Here is a 19,733-nt window from a genome sequence, read left to right as displayed (position 1 = left end):
AGTCTGAAGGTCCCACAGAACTGGGGCAGGCTGCTCTTATCTCAGCAGCCTGGAGCCCTTGTGAGCATGGAGTTTTCCCACCAGGCCAGCAGGCCAGCTAAGTGTCCTCCCTGGTGAAAAAGAGGATTTGGCTGTATGGCAACAGTAAGATTTTCCATTTCTGTTCATTTTCAGCACTTGAGCTGGGCACAGTTTCTGCATTCTTGACTTGGTCAGAGTCTTTGCTATTTACTGGTGCTGCAGTACCAATCCCAGTGAGAGAGTGGCTCACTGTGCCAGGCACTATGTATGCCCTAATGTGAAAGCTGACCCCCATTCCCCCAGGCCACAGCCACCCCAGTCTAGATAAGGCATCATCTGTTGTTATTTAATTTCAAGGAACCAGAGAGGCTCTCTTGAGCACCTAGGTCATATTAATCATAATTTAGATATATTTCTAAAATAACCATCTGGCTCCCTGAGTTTTCTCTCCTCATTCACTGAACATCCCTAGATGAGCATGCCCATTCTCCAAAAGCATCCCTTCCTCTTCAAGACTGCTGCCTTCTCATCAGACTCTCTGCTCGGTGCCACCCAAAGGTGCCCTCAAAGCCTTGGATGGGAACATGGCATCTCTGCCTTGAGAAAAGGATGAAATGCAGTATGGTTTTGCTGAAGTTTTAACATATTTTGGCTTCCCAGTTAACACTGCACCTGGATCTACGCCAGACTGAAGTTACAAAACGTGTAGACATCACTCACAAGAGGCAAGGCCAATGCTTTAAAATAACCTCAACGTTACTGGCAGAACAAAGCCTATTTTTTTCCAACAAAAACGACTTTGCTAAACACATTTGTGTCACGTGAATTTGGAGACCATGCATGAAAGTCACAGAGGCCTCTCTCAAGTTTTGACTCCACGATTAAATGCATTTCCCTTCCTCCTTTGGCTTCAGTATGTAGTTTCCCGTGTGACCTGGCTGGAGAAGGTGTGGTTGCTGGAGATGCTGTTGGATTTCCTGGTGAAGGCCAAGCGCTTCTTCTTCTTCCTCCACGGCAGGCACAGGAGCGTGAGCGTAGAGAGGAAGATCTGTCGGAAGTTTGCAGACACCAGGTTGTAGAGGATGGGGTTGATGGCTGAACTGACGTAGAAGAGGACGTTTGTCAGCATGTAGAAGTAGTGATAGAAGTTGTAGAGGAAACTGGAAGAACAGATGAACAAAAGAAAAGTCTAAGCAGAGCGTGGAGAACAGAAATAATTCAAAGTCCCAAGGATGTGAAAAACTCGAGCTGCTTTTTCAGCTAACCTTTCTTGGCAGGGGATGTGGGTTTCCAAGTCTGAGTCAGTGCATGAGACACCAGGGAAACATCTGCATTTTCAGCTGGGACTGGCCAGCTGTGGGTCAAATGCCTCTACAGAAGTCTTGCCCCAGTCACTAGTAGTTAGAAGCTTATATATGCCCTGGGTCCAGATGTGATATTTACCTCTTGTGTTCGTTTTGCCTTTGCAAATAGACATGCATGAAACTGAGAAGCCAGATGGAAATTTGTTTCTGTGTCATGCATATACATTAGCTTTACTTTTTGGCTGCTGTTCTGGTCTACAGAGCCTACAGAAGAGCCAAGATCTGGTAACAGATGCAGCTCTGTTCTCCCCCCAGCAGTGAGAGCTCATTCAATGGGCCCCTGGGTTGGGATTTGTCTGTAATCTGGGACAGCCTTCCCTATTCTAGGGGCAAGCTGATGATAACATGCTTTTGAAATATACCCTGACCATCTAACTACAATATTTTCCACTAGAATAGGCTGAAAATGCTTAGGTTTATTTTATTTTATTTTAATTTTTTTTTATTTTGGAAATATCTTTCCTTAGGACAACTGAGACCAACAGCTCTGGGCTCGTAATGGATTTATAAACAACGTGGGGCTCATTTTCAGGAAGATGTTCCTCAGGATCATTTATCTCTGTGGAAATTGCAGACCTTTTTGTTAGTCTAAGCACTGTCTAGCACAAGATAAATAGATGTGTGCTGGAGTACATCACCCATCCCTCCACACCCCCTGAGCTCTGCCAAGTCCTGCATGGCCCATCCAGCTCTTGCGAGCAGAGTTTCTCTTTATAGTTGTGAAGAATTAGCAGAGCAAACATTTCTCTTCTTCAGGGGCAGGCACATGCATTTATAAATGAACACACCAAGCTGCTGCACACCCTTGATTAGCTACCCTGCTGGTAGTTCACCATTCATAATCTGCCTGTAAATTCAGGGACTTGCTCATGGCTTTTAAAAGAAGAAATAGAAATATGTGAATGTGAGCACAATGCATAAATTCACACTAACAGCAGATAGGCTCCTCTTCCCCCCTTGCTCAGTGTGAATGCAGTCAATACACAACTGATGGCTGCTTTAAGTGCTTTTCATATAGGAAAGCAAAAAGGGAACACCAGTTTGTCCCAGTGTGTGCCTAGGGCTGCATTTTCGTGATTGCAGACAGGTTTGGGTTTTTACTCTGGATGGATGTACAATTCCATTCAGTAGGCTGCTAGATCCTAAATTATTGGGGTTTGTGCTTGGAGTTGATGAAATTTTAACATCTTATAGATTTTTTTTTCTTTCCCTGTTTATTGCAGCAACCAAACCTGGTCCCTGAGAGAAGAGCAACTTAACCCCTTAATGTATCAGTAGAGGTGAGGGGCTGACCTGCTGGAAAGCAGCTCTGCAGAGAAGGACTTGAGAGTGCTGATGGACAACAAGTTCAGCATGAGCCAGCAAGGTGCCCTCATGGCCAAGAAGGCCAAATGTCTCCTGGGCTGCATGAAGAAGAGCAGGACCAGCAGGTTGAGAGAGGTTGTCCTCCCCGTCCACTCTGCCCTAGTGAGGCCACATCTGGAGTAACTGGGTCCAGTTCTGGGCTCTTCAGTTCAAAAAGGAGAAGGAACTGGAAAGAGTCCAGCAGAGGGCCACGTGGATGCTGAAGGGACTGGAGCATCTCTCACAAGGAGAAGGTGAGAGACTTGGGGCTGTTTAGCCTGAAGGAGAGCAGCCTCAGTGATGATCAGTAGCTAAAGGGTGGAGATCATGAGGATGGGGCTGGGCTCTGTTCAGTGGTGCCCAGTGATAGGACAAGGGGCAATCAGTATGAACCAGAACCCAGGAGGTTTCACTTCAACTTAAGGAAAAACTTCTTTACTTTCAGGGTGCTGGAGCACTGTACCAGGCTGCCCAGAGAGGTGGTGGAGTCTCCTCTGGAGAGATCTGAAACCCACTTGGAAGTTGTGATCCTGGGCAAGCTGCTGTGGGTGACCCTCTTTTAGCAGGGAGGTTGGACTGGATGATCTCCAGAGATCCCTTCCAACCCCTACCATTCCATGAATCTATGATAGGAATCACACTTGAGCATGCCTCGTGGTGTCTCAGGCTACCTAGATGTGCATCCCCAGGCAGCATTCATCCTTCATTGCTTATTTAAAAATGAATAACCAGTTCCGTGGTGGCTTTGCTGAGGAAGGAACCCGACCTGGCATGGCTGTTTATATGCCTGTGCACACCTGTGAGCAGCACATGGGCATTCAGTCTAGACATGCAACCATCCCCACACTCTCTGAGAATCTGGGCATTCTCTGATCAGTGGCAACTGCCAGTATTTAGTTTTGATCCACTCCCTGCAATCCTCAGTTAATAACGTGCCCTGGACACAGTAAGCAGAGCTGTTGTTTCCTCACCTGTCACTAAGGAAATGTGGCATTGTGGAGCTAAATTGTGTGTTAGCTGCAGCTGCTCCATCACAGGACTGGTGGTTGATTTCTCCACCACAGAGAGAGCAATCCACTGTGGGTACATAACCCTCCCAACCCCCATCCAAATGTCATTTCATCAAGGACTGTTGGAAGCGAGCATCCATCCAGGGTGACTCTGTGGTCCCAGCCACAGCAGAAGGCAGGGCATGCTGGTGCAGTTTGATTCAAGCAAACACTTCCTTGCTCTCCTTCTCTGGAGATATTCAAAGCCTGCCTGGATTTGATCATGGGAAGTCTGCTCTAAGTGACTCTGCTTTAGCAAAGGGATTGGACCACATGATCTCCAGAAGTGCCTTTCAAACTCCTATCAGTCTGGGAGGGTGTGATCCTGTGATCCCTCACCCACATCTGGGGGATTTAGATGATGAGATTAGACTCTCAATTTGGCTGCAAACATGGTAAGAAATCCAAAACTAAAATCAAACCAACAACTTCATGTGGAAGACACCTTTGCTCCCAGATCCCCACCTCCATCCCCAGCCTGCCCCCACAGCCTGTCTTAGCATGGGAGAGCAGCTTGTCCCCAATGTTGTGACTCACTCTGTCCAGTGACTGGAGGGGACATAGCAGAACATGAGACGCCGTATGTGATAAGGGAGCCAACAGACCACGAAGGCAATCACCACAGCACCTGCAAGGTAGGAACAAACCCATTACCTTGAGTGAGAAATTCTGTATCAGGGGTGAAAAAAGCACCTGTCTGTGTAGTGTTCACTGCTGTAAACTGCTTTCCTAAAGCCCCACTACCTTCTGTTATTGCTGTTGTGCAAAGAATTAATATCCCTGAGGGACAACCAGCCTGGAAATGTCTATAAAAGCAAGCAAACCAGAAATAATAGAAACCAGCAATAAGCAAGGGGGCAGTGACAGTATGAACAACAACAGCAAGAAGTTATGGGACAGATAAAGTGCTGATGTTGTCTAATTCAGACACCAGCTTAAATGAAGCTGTATTTGCATCTGTCCTTGTGTTTCATGCCCTTGTGGCACTGGCTCTTTCATCCAAAGTGCTGGTAGGGACTGTTAGTGTATGTTTCTTATCCAGGTAGACAGGGAGCCAGGGACACCATAATCCCATTAGTTTGTTCCATGGAGCCACTGGCAGCAGTCCCCACAGTGCTGGCATCATTAAACAGCCTCAGGAGCTGCTTTCTGGTGGCAGGGCTCTTCCTTTTGCCCTGTGTTTGTGCAATATCTGAGACAGTGATTACAAGATGTTTGGGTCTGGATATTGCCATAATAAAAATGATTAATTCAAGGGTAAGCAGAGAAAGGCAAGGTGGTTTTTTAACTTTCCAGATTCTAGCTGAGGGACATCAAACAATGGAAAATAAGATGTAGCAATTCTGAGGGATAAAAAGTGCTGTTGGTAGAGTGAGTTTGTCAACCTAGATTAAAAAGTAGCTATATGAGGCAATCAAGGAAAAGATTTGTTTCCTTTTGTAATACTCTGTATGAAATGACAGGATTCTGGCAGAATCCTAGCAGGAAATAAAGAAATCTCACTTAAAGCATAACACAATAAAAGACAAGAAGGAAAGCAAGGCTAAATAAAATAATTATGTTGATTTTTTTTTTTTTATCCCAAATTTGCTCTGCAGAGAATAAGGGCCACATCACTCTTGTCCTTTAGGTGACCTGTAAAGGGCTAGGAAGCAGCAGAGCTGTCTTATAGAGCTTCACAACACCAGTGCAATGTGGGTTTGGCACTTGGAGGCACAGGCTGCTCTTCTTCTGCCTGAAGAAAGTTTATATCTGGATGTGTCTCAGACTCAGACACTGTCATGGCACAGGAATGATGCTATAGAGGAGACAGGCAGATGTGTTTCTCTTGAAAAACACAGCTCAGGAACACCAAGTCTTGCTGTGGTTGCAACTCCTTGTCACCGGTACTCAGCCAGGAGGCACTGGGGACACTTCAGGAACACAATGGGGAGGGAAGTGTCTGTGTCCTGTTTTTGCAGGTGCCATCACTAGCAGAGTCATGGCCTAATTTATACAGAAACAAACTAATTCCTGGTGTCCAGCTCTGTACTAACTGCCTTACTTCTACTCCATCTCTTATTAAACACAAAAGTAACAATGGAGATGGTTAGATTCTTTTCAGCCTGCATGGTGTGTAAGAGCATCTTCCAGGAATGATGCAAAATCCATTTATTCATCAAAGTTTGAGGCAGCTGAAGGGACATGTTTTGGAAAGAAGGCTAGAGGCTCTGTTTTCACTCTCTCATCCAAGTGACTTCATTACTTCATTCGGAATGTTTTTGGCTGCTATGTGGTCATTGTGATATCAGATGTAATTCATCACTGGACAGCCTGCAGCTCTTCAGACACCATCAAGGAAATGGATTTGACCTGTGTCTGATCCTGCCCTGAGGAGCTGTGATGGCACTTTGATGGGGACAGCTCCTAAATGATATGTGCCATGGGAAAAGTGGGAAGAGCCACCAGGAAGCTGGGAGGGAGCATCGAATGCCTGCCTGCCTGCCTCTCACATTTCTGAGCACCTGCTTTTGGCCACCTCCAGAAATTAATTTCTCTGTTGGATGGACCTTGGATTTGCCCTGCATGGAGCAGGATTGCTCCCAGGGGCCACAGGAAAAGTGATAGTCTCCAGCCTTTCCATCTCTGTTCAATGGTGATGAGCCAGCAGCACAGCTCCAGCCCGTCTGCATTCCCAGTGCCTGTACAGGATTAGCTGGATTTTCAGGCTGTGAAAGCAGCTTCCCAAATGGCTTCCAGCACAAGTTCATTTGTATACAACAGAATTTTTGCAGGAACCTCCATGCACTGGCACATCCCAGCTGTTTGCCCCTGCATGTGGCTCTTTCAGAAGGGCAGGATCTGGATTCTTCCTACAGCAAACATTAAGAGTTTTGCACATCTGCCTGTTAAATTTACCAGCGTGGTAAGTGAAAGAGGTTTTCTCCTCCTGCTCAGATGGTGCTGTGCCAAAAAATATGGAGGCAGGGATGCATAGCAGCAAACACACATACTGAGAGAAATATCTGCTAACCTCAGCAGACAAATAATGAAGCCATGTGTGGTGACTCTAATATCAGGTGCAATTAAAACTCTATTAAATAAACACATAGCTAAGGCATTGGAAACACTCCTGCTCTGATCAGGAAACCCCAGCTGGGCAGCACTCTGTGTGGTTCTGTGCCACCAGCCTCTGCTGTGCAGATTGGAAGATCCTGATCTGTATTTGTCACCCTTAATCTGTATGTTTTGATTTATCTGCTAACCTCAGCAGACAAATAATGAAGCCATGTGTGGTGACTCTAATATCAGGTGCAATTAAAACTCTATTAAATAAACACATAGCTAAGGCATTGGAAACACTCCTGCTCTGATCAGGAAACCCCAGCTGGGCAGCACTCTGTGTGGTTCTGTGCCACCAGCCTCTGCTGTGCAGATTGGAAGATCCTGATCTGTATTTGTCACCCTTAATCTGTATGTTTTGATTTTATCATACAAGGGATCAGGAAGAACTAGGGTGGCAATCCTGCCCTGATGGGTCTGCTCCCCAGGGATGAATATGAAATACAGAGATGTGTCACCTTTCATCTGATACAGAATTCCAGCATGGTGAGGGTTGGAAGGGACCTCTGGAGATCATATAGCCCAACTACCCTGCTAAACTAGGGCCATCCAGGGCAAGTTGCATAGGAGTGTAAGGTTCAGATGGGTTTGGAATCTCTCCAGATGGGTTTGGAATCACTCCAGAGGAGAAGACTCCACAACCTCTTTTGGGCAGCCTGTTCCAGGGCTCCAGCACCCTCACAGCAAAGTTGTTGTTCCTTAAGTTCAAGTGAAACCTCTTGGGTTCCACTTTGTACATGATGCCCTTTCTCCTGTCTTTGGCCAGCACTGCAAAGAGTGCTCCAGACTTCTTGACCCCACCCTTTAGGTGTTTATAGGCATTGATCAGATCCCCTCTCAGGCTTCTCTTCTCGAGGCTAAACAGCCCCAGGGCTATTGGCCTTTCTTCCTCCTAAACATCCTTGTGGCCTTCCACTGGACTCTCTCCAGTAGTTCACTGTCCCTCTTGAACTGGGAAGCCCAGAATTGGACACAATACTCCAGATGTGCCCTCACCTAATATGGAATAAAAGTGTCCTTTTGTCTTTGGTGCCCTTTGATGCTCTCTTGTGCCTCTCTGAGCACATACTTATCAAAATCAATGAGTTGTAAACTGACTGCTGTGCAAAGTGGCTGCCAGAATGGCTTTTAATTATTGTTATCAGCTCCTAGGACATGTTCTTCATCATCAAATGCTTGGCACAGGGGTTTCTTTGGTGGGGTAAGATGGAGCAGGTCAGCCTGCTGTAGATGAGTGCTGCAGGGGAAGGATCTAACCCAATGCTTGGTGGGGGGACTTGTCCAGGACAGTGTTTGAGTGGCTGAAGATTTCCTGCTTCTATTTTTTGAACTAAAACCAAACCAGACCCATCCCTCATTCCTAATTAATCCAATGTGGTTTTATTAGGAGCAGGGCTGCTCTATGATACTTATGACATTGGAGCAAACAAGATGCCAAGGCTGTGGATCAGACCAGGACTGGGGAGTGGAGAAGGGATCTGAGCAAGCTGACCTCAGTGTGCTGGGGGGTGCCAGGGAATGATCCTTCCACTGAGCTGCATCTTCGTTTCCCTTCTAAATCAAACTCCCAATTTAAATGTGTATTAAATCCTGCATTAGTACATCCTGTGCCTTTCTGTTTTGTCCAATAATAGCTGTATTCTCTGCCCATTTGAACATCCCAAGGAAGAGAGGCAGGAGGAACACTGGAGGACAAGCCCTTGTTTGTTTATGGCCCAGGAAGCTTTGTAGAGGGGAACATCCATTTTGAGTGACATCTTTTTCATTGTGCAAAAGAAGATTTAAACTGTGCCAGCCTTGATTTTCAGACTAAACTGGATGTGGAAGCAATCCTGGAAGTTAAACTATATTAGATCACACTGAGTATTTTATTTTACCTTGTGTGTATCCTGTGGCCAATGTCTCACAGAACTCACGTTGTGTTGGCAGGAGCATGGAGCAAATGCATCATGTGCAAAAAGACCATGGGGAGTGCTTGGTGGCTGGTTGGAGTGAGCACAGGAGCCACACTCAGCAGGGATTTTCAGCCCCTCATCTTTCTTTTAAGGCCATCTGAGGCTTGGTGTGACCCAGAGCTTTGGGACAGCGATGGGTAATGTGTCTCTGCTGCCAACTCATTTGGGACCCTAGGGATCTGCTGCAGCACAAAGCACTTGACTGGTGTTTTCCAGCTTGCTTTAGCAACAAAAGAGAAGCTGCTCCCTCTTTTAACTGCCTCCACTGCTGTTAAGGCACCCAAAGAAGATGAGATCCATCCTTCCCTGATGGTTTTGTTCAGATAATTTTGGCCAATTTATTTCTTCTGCTCTGCATTTCAAGGGGAACTGAAACACATAGAGCTGAGAACAAAGTGTTGTAATGTCTGAGCAAATTGTAGAATCATAGAAGAGTTTGAATGGGAAGGGACCTTTAAAGCTCATCCAGTCCAACTCTCCTGCAGTCAGCAGGGACATCTGCAACTACAGAAGGTTGCTCAGAGCCTCAAACAATCTGATCTGGAATGGCTCCAGGTATGGGGCATCTACCACCTCTGGGCAACCTGTCTCACCTCCATCACTGGAAAAGATTTTTTCCTTATACGTATCGTAAATCTCCCTCTTTTAGTTTAAACCATCATGCCTTGTCCTGTCACAACAGGCCCTGCTAAAAAGTCTGTCCCTATCTTTTTAATCTGCCCCTTTAAGTACTGAAAGGCCATAAGAAGGTCTCCCTGGAGCCTTCTCTTCTTCAGGCTGAACAACCCCAACTTTCTCAGCCTGTCCTCACAGCAGAGGGGTTCCAGCCCTCAGATCATTGTTGTAGCCTCCTCTGGGCTTGTTCCATGCAATTCTATATCCTTCTTGCTCTGAGGACTCCAGAGCTGGACCCAGCACTGCAGGTGGGGGGGTCTGCAGAGTAGAGCAGAGGGGCAGAATCCCCTCCCTCCACCTGTTGATCTCTTCAGAGTGAGGAGCTGTCTGGGTCTGTACTGACCCATCTGAACAGCATCTCCCAGCCTTTTCTGCATTCCACCTCATCAGGGGCCACGTGTCTCTGATGCTGCCCAAGGAACACATGCTCCAGCTGGTACCAATGGTGTCTATGACAGTGTTATGGGGCTCATGTCAGGGATTTGCTTTAATGCTTCTTTCTGGACAAACAATCCTTGCCTGTTCAAAGCTTCTGGGGTTTATAAACTGGTTTAGTTGATGTCATTCCAGGAGCAGCTCTCATAAAGGGGAGCAAGTGCCACCATGCTGTTTGAGGTGAGAAGTGGTAAAATCTGGGGCAAGTGTAGCTGCAGCTGGCACTGCCCAGTTAAACCTCAAGGCATTGTTTATATTACCATGGTGCTCCACCTGACAGGTTATAGACAGTATTTATACCAGTGGGCATCAAACCAGAGATTGCTGAGCTGGAAGGGTGGGTATGAGCCTAGTAAAATCAAGGCTGCTTATGCTGGTATTTGGGTCACAAGGCTGCAGAAGAAAGGATTTCCATAAAAGTCAATAACAATCACTGGAGACTGGGAACCAGCAGGATGCACCAGTAACACTCAGGAGAAGAAGAAGGTAAAACTGGGAATAAATAACAATAGGCCTAGGGAGCCCTCAGCTCATTTAGACACCATGGAAAATATGGAACATTTGGTAGCTAGATTGCCCTTGTGCTCTGTAACTGCTCTAGTGCCTCAATGTCCTTCTTGGAGTGAGGGGCTCAAGACTGAACACAGTATTCAAGGTGCTTTGCAGGCTAGATAAGGACTCCTCTTCTTCTTACCAGGTTCAAGGCTCTTTCTATTTGGTAGGATCAAATATACCCACAATGTCATCCTCTGCATCCCCTTTCTTCTTTCCCCTCCAGTTTTGAGTTCCTCCTGTCCTTTGTTCCTCTCAGACTGGTGTCTCCTCACTGGAGGGACCCTGAGGCTGCATTTGTTGCATGTTTCTGCAGTGACTAAGGCCCTGGCAAGATTTTATGTTTAAAAACACATCAGTTAGCTTTTTAATCACTCACACTGATGGGCTTTAACACCTGGAAAATCTGCTTGCTGGCCATGACCAGCCCTAGATTTGTCTTCAGAGCTGCAGCAACAGGAGCCTAGATCAGAGCAGAGATGGCTTGCCAGTCTGAGCTGCAGTGCCAGCAGAGGGGCATGTCTTGAGAGAGGAGAAAAAAGTCTCCTTTTCACAAGAGCTGCAGCCATCATCCCTTGCTGCTCCTCAGAGAGTGTTTACAGAGCACTCTGATTCCACTCTCTTTCTGTCCCTTGGCAGGCTGGAAAGTAAATCCATACATACAAACACCTCTGGGAAAGATATACAACTGTTAGATGGCTGATTTAGCCTCCCAAATTTCAGTGTGACACTTCAGCTGTTAAACTCAGCTTCCACTCATGCTTAGTGTCACAGGGGTTTTACTGAAGTCCACTTGGAGTAGCTCAGACTCTTTATTGGGGATAAAACTTGTCATGAATTTAGTTCCTTTCTTGCAAAAGAAATGATTCATGGACAAATCTGATTTCCTTAGAATATGGGAATGATGAAATACAACTGCTTGGAACATCAGTGAGGAGAAGTGAATCAGCTCTTCAAAACATTTTGTCCAGAAGGGGAATTGTTAATGCATTAATTAATGAACTGCAGGCTGCATGGATGGTTCATTAATACTTGGCCTCTACTATTCCTTGAAGAAATGCAGAGATCCAAAAATCACCATTTAAAAACTCTTAGGTGTTCAGTAAAAAAAAAAAAAAAAACACAATCCAAAATGTGGTTTGACTTCATCTCCTAAAAAGCATCTCACTGAGACATCACCCAGCCAGCTGTGGGAGACTGAAGGATATTCTTTTAATTAGCTAAACCTCTCTAAGTGCTTTCTAATTGTGTTCACTAAGCAGCTTCTGTAACGAGGCAAGTGCTACCTAGAACTGATTACATTTTAATTGGCTTAGCCAACATCCAGCCAGGGACCTGCAAATCCTCCCCTTGATGTCCATCAGTTTGTCTCAACACTGTTATCAGAGTTCAACTGTGCCATTCAATAACTCCTTCCTTTCATCGATGGCAGGAACTGATCTGACAGGCCATCAGGAAGGTGTTGAGGGCTGCTCAAAGGAGAATGGGCTGCAGGCTGGTGTATTGATGGGGGCTATTAGTCCATGTCACCAAACTATCCCCTTTCAAGATGATGTTTTGGCCAAACAGTGCTTTCAGCCTGAGCCAAACTCAAATATGCCCTGATTTTTGAGCTGCTGTTTGGAAATGTGAGGCTAAGATGGAAAAGATTTATATTTATAGGTACAGGATGCAGTAGTCTAGGCAGTGCACATGAGGTTTTACCTGCTGAAGGCTACTTATTCTGAAGGGGGGGGTGTGTTTTTAAGGTGGATTTAAGAGGTTAGCAAATTGTTGGCATATCAGTTTATGCAACCAGAGAATATTAACACTTCTGTGAAGCATCACAGGGTGTCCAAGAGCCTCAGATTCCCAACACAAGAGAATAGTAATGAAAATTGGAGGTGGTTTGTAATTGTAAATCAAAATGGAAGGAATATTGGAGGGATGAAGGAGGGTAGGAAATCTCTTGGCAGGAGGTATGTTTTAGCACTGGTGCAGACAGTGCCCTGTTATCCTCACAGAAGAGATGGGAAGCTGCCAGCACCTGGAGCTCTCTGGATTTGGATCCTCTCATCTAGTGAATGCTGACAGCAGAGAGGGAACTACAGTCAGAAATCACATGCTGAAGACTTAATGAGGTGGCTCCCAGGCACCAGGGCTGACACCTTCCTTGATCTGATCTCTCTAATTATTTTGTACATCACCAAAGTCAGACAAGAAACAGATAAATGCTACCAAAGATGAGGAGAATGATGTTGTGGGTGAATTAAGCTGTCAGCCTGACCACTCTTAGCTCCTACTTCAATGTAAATAAAGACAAAATCTCCATACATCTGGAGGAAGGAAGGAAGGAAGGAAGGTGTTTGCTGCTCTGCTTTCATCCAACAGCTCTACACCCTATGAGCTACAAAAAAATTCTTTTCTGAGCACTAGCTTTACAAGTTCTGAAAAAACCCACCCTTAAAAACAAAAGCAAGCTCTCTGTACTTCAGCCTGAAGTTCACTTTTAGAAATGGAAAGTACTTTAACCCTCATGAAGGTCTGATTTTTTGCCAACAGTTTTATTAGCATGGACAATTTTTCTTTTCCTTCTATAAACCTGCCCAGACAGAGGACATGGGTTTGGCTGCTGTGGATTTCAGGATAAATCATGTATGTCCTTGTGTATTTTTTGCTACTTTCCAGACAGCTCAGGGGCCTGGTTTATTTAAAAACAAACAAACAAAAACCACCAAAAAAACACACAAAAAAAACCAACCCAGAGCTTGTGAGGAAGAGATGACAAAAGGAAATGGGAATCAAGCACCTCCAGTAATCAAGAGCCCCTGAGAAATGAAGTGGAGAAGGATTTCAGTCACACTTGCTAGATTTGAAAAAGCTTTTCTGCATGATGTGGTGAATCACAGACAGAACTGAGGGTTGGTTTCTTATCTGCTGGATCTTCCTCAGTCCAGGAAAGGAGCAAATGATCACTCTCCCATTGCCTTTCCAACAGGGAAGAGAGCTCAGTCCTGCTGCTGGGGTGGTACACATAATATCTGTGTCCATGGCAGGGAGGTTGGAACTAGATGATCCTTGAGGTCCCTTCCAACTCTGACAATTCTGTGATTCTGTGATCTGTACACCACTGCACATGGTGCCACATCTGACCCACTTTTGCACCATTTCAAGCTCCAGACTGGAGCCCTCTTCTTCGCAAACTTCTCAGCTTTTGCAGTTCATTAGAAAGGCAAAAAATTGTCTGGAGAAGAAAAAGAAGAACATTAAGCTTGTTGTTCAGAGAAAGAAGGGCTGGTTTTGAGTGGTACAGAGGCAATGTGGACCTCTCGGTGAGGGGAGATCTTCCACCAGCACCCAGCACCTAATGCCCAGGGAATTGCAGGTGCCAATTTAGGCTTCTCTCTTACTGTTCATGAAGGGCTCTCTCTTCTTGACGTTAAAAGATACAATACTAAAAGGAGAGAGAGAGGTGTGAGAAGCTGTAACACAAGTGAGAAAAGGCAGCTTCTCACTTAATGGCAGAAGTGTTGCAAGACAGAAAAGGATCACAGGGAACCGAGGGACCCACACTGCCCTGACCTGGGTGGCTCAGTGCTGAAGCACAGCTCACTCCTCATCCCCTCATGGATGATGGCTCATTGGTGTGCATAGACAGCAGACAAACACAGCCCAGCAAGACAATTAAGGGGGAATTTAATGTCTTTGGAGTTTTTCTCTTTTTTTTTCTCAGCAGGCATTTCCCTGAATTTTTGGTGTTCCAAGCTGGGCTGCACGTGATGCTTGCCTATGGCACGGGCAGAGTGCGCTGCATGGGACACATCCTAAAAAACAAGTGGAAACCTCAGGGAGGTTCTTGATGCCTTCTCTAGGGATTCCTTTCCCTGTTGAAAATGTGCTCTTGGACAAAAGCTACCAAGGGCTTTGCCATGAAAAGCTTTCTGCTACTAAACTCTCACCATCCAGTGTGCATGAGGACTGTCATCGTTCAAAACCAGGACTGACTTTGTTGGATTCTCTTGGGTACTATTTTTAAACAGCTTTTACTTTATCATCTGTTAGTTTAAGCTACTTATTTTAATTTTTTTTCCTCAGCTTATTTAATTAATCCATCCAGCTTTGCAGTACAGCTCAGTTCCTGGGTGCAGGATCTTTAACCATTGTCTGAACCAAAGCTCTGCAGAAAAAGGAGTGAAGTGATACACACAAGGCTTAAGTTGCTGTTGAACGAATTATTCACATGCTGGGCTAGCTTTGCTTTTTCAAAGAGCCTTTGTGGGGAGCAGGTCTGTTCTTTAGCTTTGTATTTCAACAAGAAAAGACAAAAGAAAAGGATTATTTGTGATTACCCTAAATGTGATTGTTTGGAATAATGAAAAATAATTGAATCTCCTTCTGTTTTCTTCCATGGACATGATAGAATTGAATCTTGTCTTGTCTTCATCCATGGAGGTCATAGAATTGAATTGTTTTCTGTCTTCATCCATGGAAGTCATATTTCTGTCTAGTTTCCCCACATATACCCACCTGAGCTTTTGATAAATGGCCACTTTTGCTCCTAGCTGTCAATGGTGTTTGAGACACTGCACGTGCAAACGTGAGCCCTTTATTGGGTGTGAAATATAGATGAAGGTATTTTCCAGAATAGGGCTTGGGAATTTGTCTGAAATATGTTTAGATGTGGGGTTTCCAAAAAAAAAAAAAAAAAATCTTTAAAAGGATTCAGAGAAATTACTCTTGGAGACAAAGAAAATAGTGGAAAATAAAGGATAAAATTCCTTAGAAAACTGTTGGCTACTTGGCAAGGAATCAGATGGAGAAAGGCAGGACCAAGAGAACAAATAAACTTATTTTCCATCAGAATCATAGTATGGTCCAGGCCAGAAGGGACCTCCAAAGCTCATCCAGTCCAACCTCCCCACAGTCAGCAGGGACATCCCCAACTAGATCAGGCTGCCCAGGGCCTCATCAAGCCTCACCTTGAACATCTCCAGGGAAGGAGCCTCAACCACCTCCCTGGGCAACCTGTTCCTGTGTTCCACCACCCTCATAGTGAAGAACTTCTTCCTGACATCCAATCTAAATCTGCCCTTCTCTAGTTTGAAGCCATTGTCGCTTGTCCTTTCACTGCAGGCCCTTGTAATCAGTCTCTCCCCATCTCTCCCCATCCTTCCTGTAGGTCCCCTTCAGGTACTGAAAGCTTTGAGACAAGACTTGGACAATTTTGGTGAATGTCGGTGTTTGGGGGCGGGGACAGTTTAGATTTCCCAAAAGAGATGATTTTCATAAAAAAAAAAAACAAAAACAAAGCTTTGGGTGAAACTCTTTACCAGTTTCCACCTATTAGTCTTCAAATCCTATTTCCTTAGTCAGTGGTAGCCAGTTCCACGCCGAAGGTGGCTACTTACGTAAGACCCTCACGCCGTGCTTCAAGGCTTGGACCCGGCTGGGCTCCATGGACATGCTGAGCATCGTCTGCTGCCCACCAATGGTGCAGACCTGGTTTTCCTGGGCAGCCTGCTTGAACATGACCATCAGCTGGTTGGCAATGATGGTGTTGAGCACGGAGATGACCACCATGGGGAACACAAAGGAGATGAAAGTGTTGACCTGCAGGGGAGAGACAGGGCACGGTCAAAAGATGAGAAGGATCAGTGGAGCAGGAGATTGTGGTTTATTTCTCCAAGCAACAGAGAAACAGCCTGCAATGGAAATATTTTTTTTTCTCTTTTTCTCTGTTGATTTTGGCTTTTGAAGGCTTATTGCACAGAGGGAAAACTCAAACACCACTGACATGTGCTCATTCATGTGGGTCAACACTCCAAAAAGGCAAATTCACTCGCAACCCATTATGTTGTCTTCTCCTTTGCAGTGCACTTCATTGCCAGAAATGTCTCAGCCAAAACATGCCATTGATCTTTTCATCTCCTGAACAGCAGGATGCTTCTTAGCTTTCATTATGTGTGGTGTGACTTCTAAACAACAGCTTGCTATTGTGGTTTTTTTTTCTTTATTAAGAGCACTCCTTGGGATCTTTTTTAACTTTCTTCTTTTTTTTTTTTCCTGTTTCCCCTTTTTTCCCCTTTTTTCTTTTTTTTCCTTTTTTCTTTATTTTTTCTTTTTTTTCTTTTTTTTTTCTTCCTCCCCCTACCCCCCCCCCCCCCTTCGTCCTGCCCTTTCCTTGGAGATTTAATGGCAGCGTTTTATTATCTTGTAACCAAATTATCCAATAAACCTCGTGCCTTAAAGGATTAAAATTGATCAGAACAAACAAGTGGAAGTTGTAATGGGTTTAGTGCAAATTATTCGATTACTACAGTTTCGATAAAATTAAATGGAGGATCGAATTAAGCAGTGATTGAATCAAGTGGAAGTTTGCATCAAATAAATGCAGGAAAGCTTTGGGAGGGCTTTATGGAGATGTCCAGAAATGAGATGAGATTAACAGCCCAGGGAAATGGAGGCATGGGCAGGATTTGCTGCATGGCTGTGGCAGGGTGACTGTGGTGGGATGGTGAAGGGCCATGGTGGGAAGGTGAGGGGCCATGGTGTGATAATGAGGTGCTGAGGTGTGATAATTAGGTGTTGTGGTGGGATAATGAGGTGCTGTGGTCACCCTCCCTGCAGTATGTAGGGGCTGGGTGCCTGCAGGGCTTATCCTTTTGCTGTACAGAGAAGGCTCAGAGCATCACTGAGTAAATGTGGGACAAATCAAAAGCCCCTTGCATTTTTAAAATTTCAAAACATTCAGAGGAATTCAACTGTGTCTGCAAATCACCCTGAAAGAAGTTTTATTAATAGCAATAAAATGACAAAAAGCTAAAACTTCTAAACCCAACAAGGAACTTTGCCGTGGAGCAGGGTTAGAAGGCAGGCTGACTTCTCCCCCAAAGAGCAGTTTCTGTTGCATCTCAGGGATCTAAAACACAGATGCAACCCTACACCACAAGCCAACCCCATGTCCCAGTGCAGACTGCAAACCCAAGCAAGCCTCATCTACAAACGAGTGCTCCATCTGCTCAGATGGAGACATCCCTTCTCCACCCACTCACCCACGCAGGACCATCACCTCAGTGTACAAGCATTTGCTATACACACAGTATGTAGTACAGATGCATGGTCTTTTTGCCCTGGAGGGATTCAGAAATGCCAGACATGAATGGAAAGATGGAGAAAGAATCCAACCACACCCCCAAGATGCTACAGGGGATCCATAAAAGGAAGAAATAAGAAGCACACGAGCATATGGAGTGCAGGTGCACTGGCAATCAGAAGAACTTAATTTCTTTGATCCTAAGTTTGAGAAAGATGCAATTCCTCCTTTGGTGAAGACAGGCAGTGGTGTTGTTGCCAAAGTTTTCTTTAGATGGATCAAGTCTCTATTCAGCTTTGCACTCCAGAGCTCAATGTGTTTAGCAAGAGTTACCAGCTGGGTTTCGTCTCTCACAGCCCACGTGGTGAGAAGATCATCTCTCCTTTGTGCTGGTAATAACAATAGAGCTCCTCTGTGGACTGAGGAAATTCTTAGATATACCCCACCATTACAAGCTGTTAATGGCCCCTTTTGTTACACATATCGCAGCTTTCAAAGCTTCTAAAGGATTTCACAACCTCCTGCATATAATGGAAGAGCTGTGAGATGCTAAGGAATATCATTAAGCAGTAGAGACCAAATTCTCAGCTTAAGAAAAACCTGGTGGTTTCACTGACAGAGTAATTTGTGCTTGTAAAGAGCCTGCTTCACTGCTTTAGAACACAAGAAATTCCACCTAAACGTAAGGAAAATCTTCATTACTTCTTGACTGAGCAGTGGAGCAGACTTCCCAGAGAGTTTGTGGAGTCTCTTTCTGTGGAGAGATTCCAAACCCATCTGGACATTGTGATCCTGGGCAACCTGCTGTGGGTGACCTTGCTTTAGCAGTGGAGTTTGGAGTGGATGATCCCCAGAAGTCCTTTCCACCCTCCACCATCCTGGGATTCTGGGTTTTAACCTTCACAAAGGAGCTGGATGCACACAGGAGTGAAGTGACTTGCTCAGACTTACTGGAACAGACTCAGAAACAAGCCCTGTAGTTTCCTACTCCTCCTTCTCCTCCCTTTGAACATTGACTTTCCATTTATGAATTGTTACAGTAAAAGTGTGACAATTGCCTGCTTTCCAGCAAGGGCTTTATTTAAAGTTGGGTTTTTTTTTTTCTTTTCAATGTCTTTATTTGTACCAAAACTCTCATACAGTTAAGAAAGAAAAGAAAATCGATGTTTTCCCCAGAAGCAGAAGGTTTTCATTTGTGGAAAGAATTATTTGCAAACACAAACTCTTGAGGACCATAAAGGCTAGGAAAACAAATTCTCCTCCTGCAAACCCTCAGTATTTAGCTTTTTCTGGTGAGTTGCTTGCTGGGTTGTGCAAGTCTGGACCCCAGGACACAGTGCACATCAGTGCAGTGACACTTCATCTCCTGGTGACTTTTGCACACTGCTGGAGCTGATGCCTCTAACACCTCTTCAAAGCCACTGGAAAGTTTCCCCCCACCCTGCTTCAAGAGGAGCTGGTCTGGGCTTCCAGGACTAGATACTCAAAGGTCTTCTAGAGCAGACTTGGGTAGGTGTTTAATAGGATTATTACAGCACTGAAACTCCCAGCATCAGTGGCATGAAAGTGACTATGGCTGTCAGAGAACTACTATGGGATCCTTTGGGTCCTTAGATTGCTTTACAGCTATGTTTGGGTGTTGGTCTCTTCTCCCTAATATCTATGGGACAAGAGGAAATGGCCTCAAGTCGCACCAGGGGAGGTTTAGGCTGAACATTAGGAAAAAATTCTGTGATGGTTTGAAACTGTCTTTTTAATTTTTCCTTGCAGAGTTCAAAACAGAGAAAGTGAAAGAATGTAAATAAGTCACTATTGGGTGTAAGAAAGCAAAATAACGATTGTTCTAAACACTTCCATTGGATAGATAGAAATGTTTAAGAACTATTACCCAAAACAAAGTAGGCACTCTGCACATTCTGCGTTCGGCAGTGGGGGCAGTTGCTGGGCTGTCTGGCTGCTGTTTCTTCTTCTCTTCTGGCTGAAGATAACACACTGACCTTGGCAGCTAAGTTAACAACTTTCTGCTTAACTAACTCTGCTTCTCTGTCCAGGGGGTCTGGGGGGGAAGCTCCTGGGAGAGGGAGGCCCCTTTGGGAGGGTCCCCTTGGGGGGAAGCAAAGGGAGATCGGTTGTGCTTTTTCTGTTGATTGTATATATTTGTGAA

At 45.1% G+C, this 19,733-nt stretch overlaps 1 protein-coding gene across 1 annotated transcript in view; it reads right to left on the bottom strand.

Moving 5' to 3' along the window:
* Positions 1–931: 931 nt before the first annotated feature.
* NTSR1 (neurotensin receptor 1) overlaps positions 932–19,733 on the bottom strand; it is a 66,954-nt gene continuing 48,152 nt past the window's right edge. Inside the window, exons 2-4 of the mRNA XM_054392075.1 lie at positions 15,885–16,086; positions 4,316–4,406; positions 932–1,181 (exon numbers count right to left, since the gene is read on the bottom strand). Coding sequence (XP_054248050.1) covers positions 932–1,181; positions 4,316–4,406; positions 15,885–16,086 — 543 coding nt within the window. The remainder of the gene's footprint in view (positions 1,182–4,315; positions 4,407–15,884; positions 16,087–19,733) is intronic.

Source organism: Indicator indicator, chromosome 24 (genome assembly GCF_027791375.1).
Source record: "Indicator indicator isolate 239-I01 chromosome 24, UM_Iind_1.1, whole genome shotgun sequence".
NCBI lineage: Eukaryota > Metazoa > Chordata > Aves > Piciformes > Indicatoridae > Indicator > Indicator indicator.
This window is presented reverse-complemented; position numbering and strand designations above follow the sequence as displayed.